Below are 1,520 nucleotides of genomic sequence, written 5' to 3'. Positions count from 1 at the left end.
CGGGGTGAGGGTCACAGCCGGGCCGGCGCGCGGGTCCCAGGGAGGCCCCGCAGCCGCTCAGACCGCCTCCCCGCCTCGTTACCCAGGCCCAGGTCATCCACACTCAGGAATTCCGCCGCTGGAGGGACACAGGCGTCGCCTTTGAACTCAGAGACTCCAGCGCCTACCACGAGCCCAACCGGACGCTGGCCTCCGGCCGCCTCCTGACTCACGTGGGTTTCGCTGCCGGCCCATCCGCTCCTCCAGGGTCTAATACAAGTTTGGATCCCTGTCAACCTCTCCTGCCTCCTCTCCCTGTTTTCCCAGCGCGGGGAGCGCGTGGCAGCGCGCGGGTACTGGGGGGACATCGCTACGGGGCCCTTCGTGGCCTTTGGCATCGAGGCGGATGACCAGAGCCTCCTGCAGACCAGGAACGGGCAGCCCGTCAAGGTGCGCGGCCAGCCCGGGAGCAGGGGGGCCAGAGCCCAGCTGTCAACCTCTCCTGCCTCCTCTCCCTGTTTTCCCAGCGCGGGGAGCGCGTGGCAGCGCGCGGGTACTGGGGGGACATCGCTACGGGGCCCTTCGTGGCCTTTGGCATCGAGGCGGATGACCAGAGCCTCCTGCAGACCAGGAACGGGCAGCCCGTCAAGGTGCGCGGCCAGCCCGGGAGCAGGGGGGCCAGAGCCCAGAGCCCAGACCTCAGGTAAGCGCTGACTGGGATAACCCCGTCCTCCGGCTCCACGTAGTTCGAATCCCAGCAAGGAATCGCGGGTTTGCAATGCCCGAGCTGGGACCGCTCTTTGACATCCTGCCTCTTAATCTCTTCCGGTCTCTCCCTGTCCTAAATCTGACCCTATCCTTCGGATTCTGTAAAGGCCTTAGCTGGCTGAAAAATGTTCTCTCTGCACCCCTCAGAGTTGGGGATCGAACCCAGGCCCTCTGCCCTGAGCTGCATCCCCAGCCCCTTTGTCTTTCGTTATAAGACAGCGTCTCACTAAATCACCAGGTTGTCCAGGCTGGGCTCAAACTTACAATCCTTTTGCCTCAGCCTCACAGAGTGCGGGATTCCAGGCGTGCTGGAATCACTTGCTGGGCAAAAACCAAGTCCCCCGGCCTTGGACACTGCCCTCCCCATTCTGTCTCCTCCTGACCATGCCCTGCCCCGTCGCCGCCTCGCCGGCGTCTGTCCCCTACCTAGCCGGCCCTTGTGGCCTGGGCCGCCCGCTGTTGTCCCGCCTGTGAACTGTGAACCCGGGCTCTGGCCTCCCGGCCTCAAGCAGGAATCCGGAGGCACAGGCAAAGGCCTCTGAGGAGGACCAGCGTGTTTCTCACTCTGCCTGTCGGGGTGTCTGATTCCGGAAGGTGACGCCCTGCCGCCCTCCCCAGGAGACCCGGCCGGGGCACCCTTCACGCTCCACTTCCTGCCGCTCGGATCCGCGCACTCGCTGCACCACAAAGGCTGCTACCAGGGCCACTTCCAGCTTCTCTACGTGGCCTGCGGGTGAGGGTCGCGGCCGGGGCGCAGAGGGGGATCGCACGCC

At 65.5% G+C, this 1,520-nt stretch overlaps 1 protein-coding gene across 1 annotated transcript in view; it reads left to right on the top strand.

The window, feature by feature from the left end:
* The window catches only part of Dnaaf3 (dynein axonemal assembly factor 3), a gene marked incomplete at its 5' end in the record, with an annotated part of 5,954 nt that overhangs the window by 3,869 nt on the left and 565 nt on the right, over positions 1–1,520 (top strand). The window contains 5 exons of the mRNA XM_019206485.1: positions 87–212; positions 307–462; positions 507–682; positions 1,028–1,275; positions 1,366–1,480. Of these exons, the coding sequence (XP_019062030.1) occupies positions 87–212; positions 307–462; positions 507–682; positions 1,028–1,275; positions 1,366–1,480 (821 nt within the window). The remainder of the gene's footprint in view (positions 1–86; positions 213–306; positions 463–506; positions 683–1,027; positions 1,276–1,365; positions 1,481–1,520) is intronic.

Source organism: Fukomys damarensis, unplaced genomic scaffold (genome assembly GCF_012274545.1).
Source record: "Fukomys damarensis isolate Sample0158 unplaced genomic scaffold, DMR_v1.0_HiC HiC_scaffold_19, whole genome shotgun sequence".
NCBI classification, from domain to species: domain Eukaryota; kingdom Metazoa; phylum Chordata; class Mammalia; order Rodentia; family Bathyergidae; genus Fukomys; species Fukomys damarensis.
Note: the sequence above shows the minus strand (reverse complement) of the source record. Positions and strands in the feature narration are given on the sequence as shown.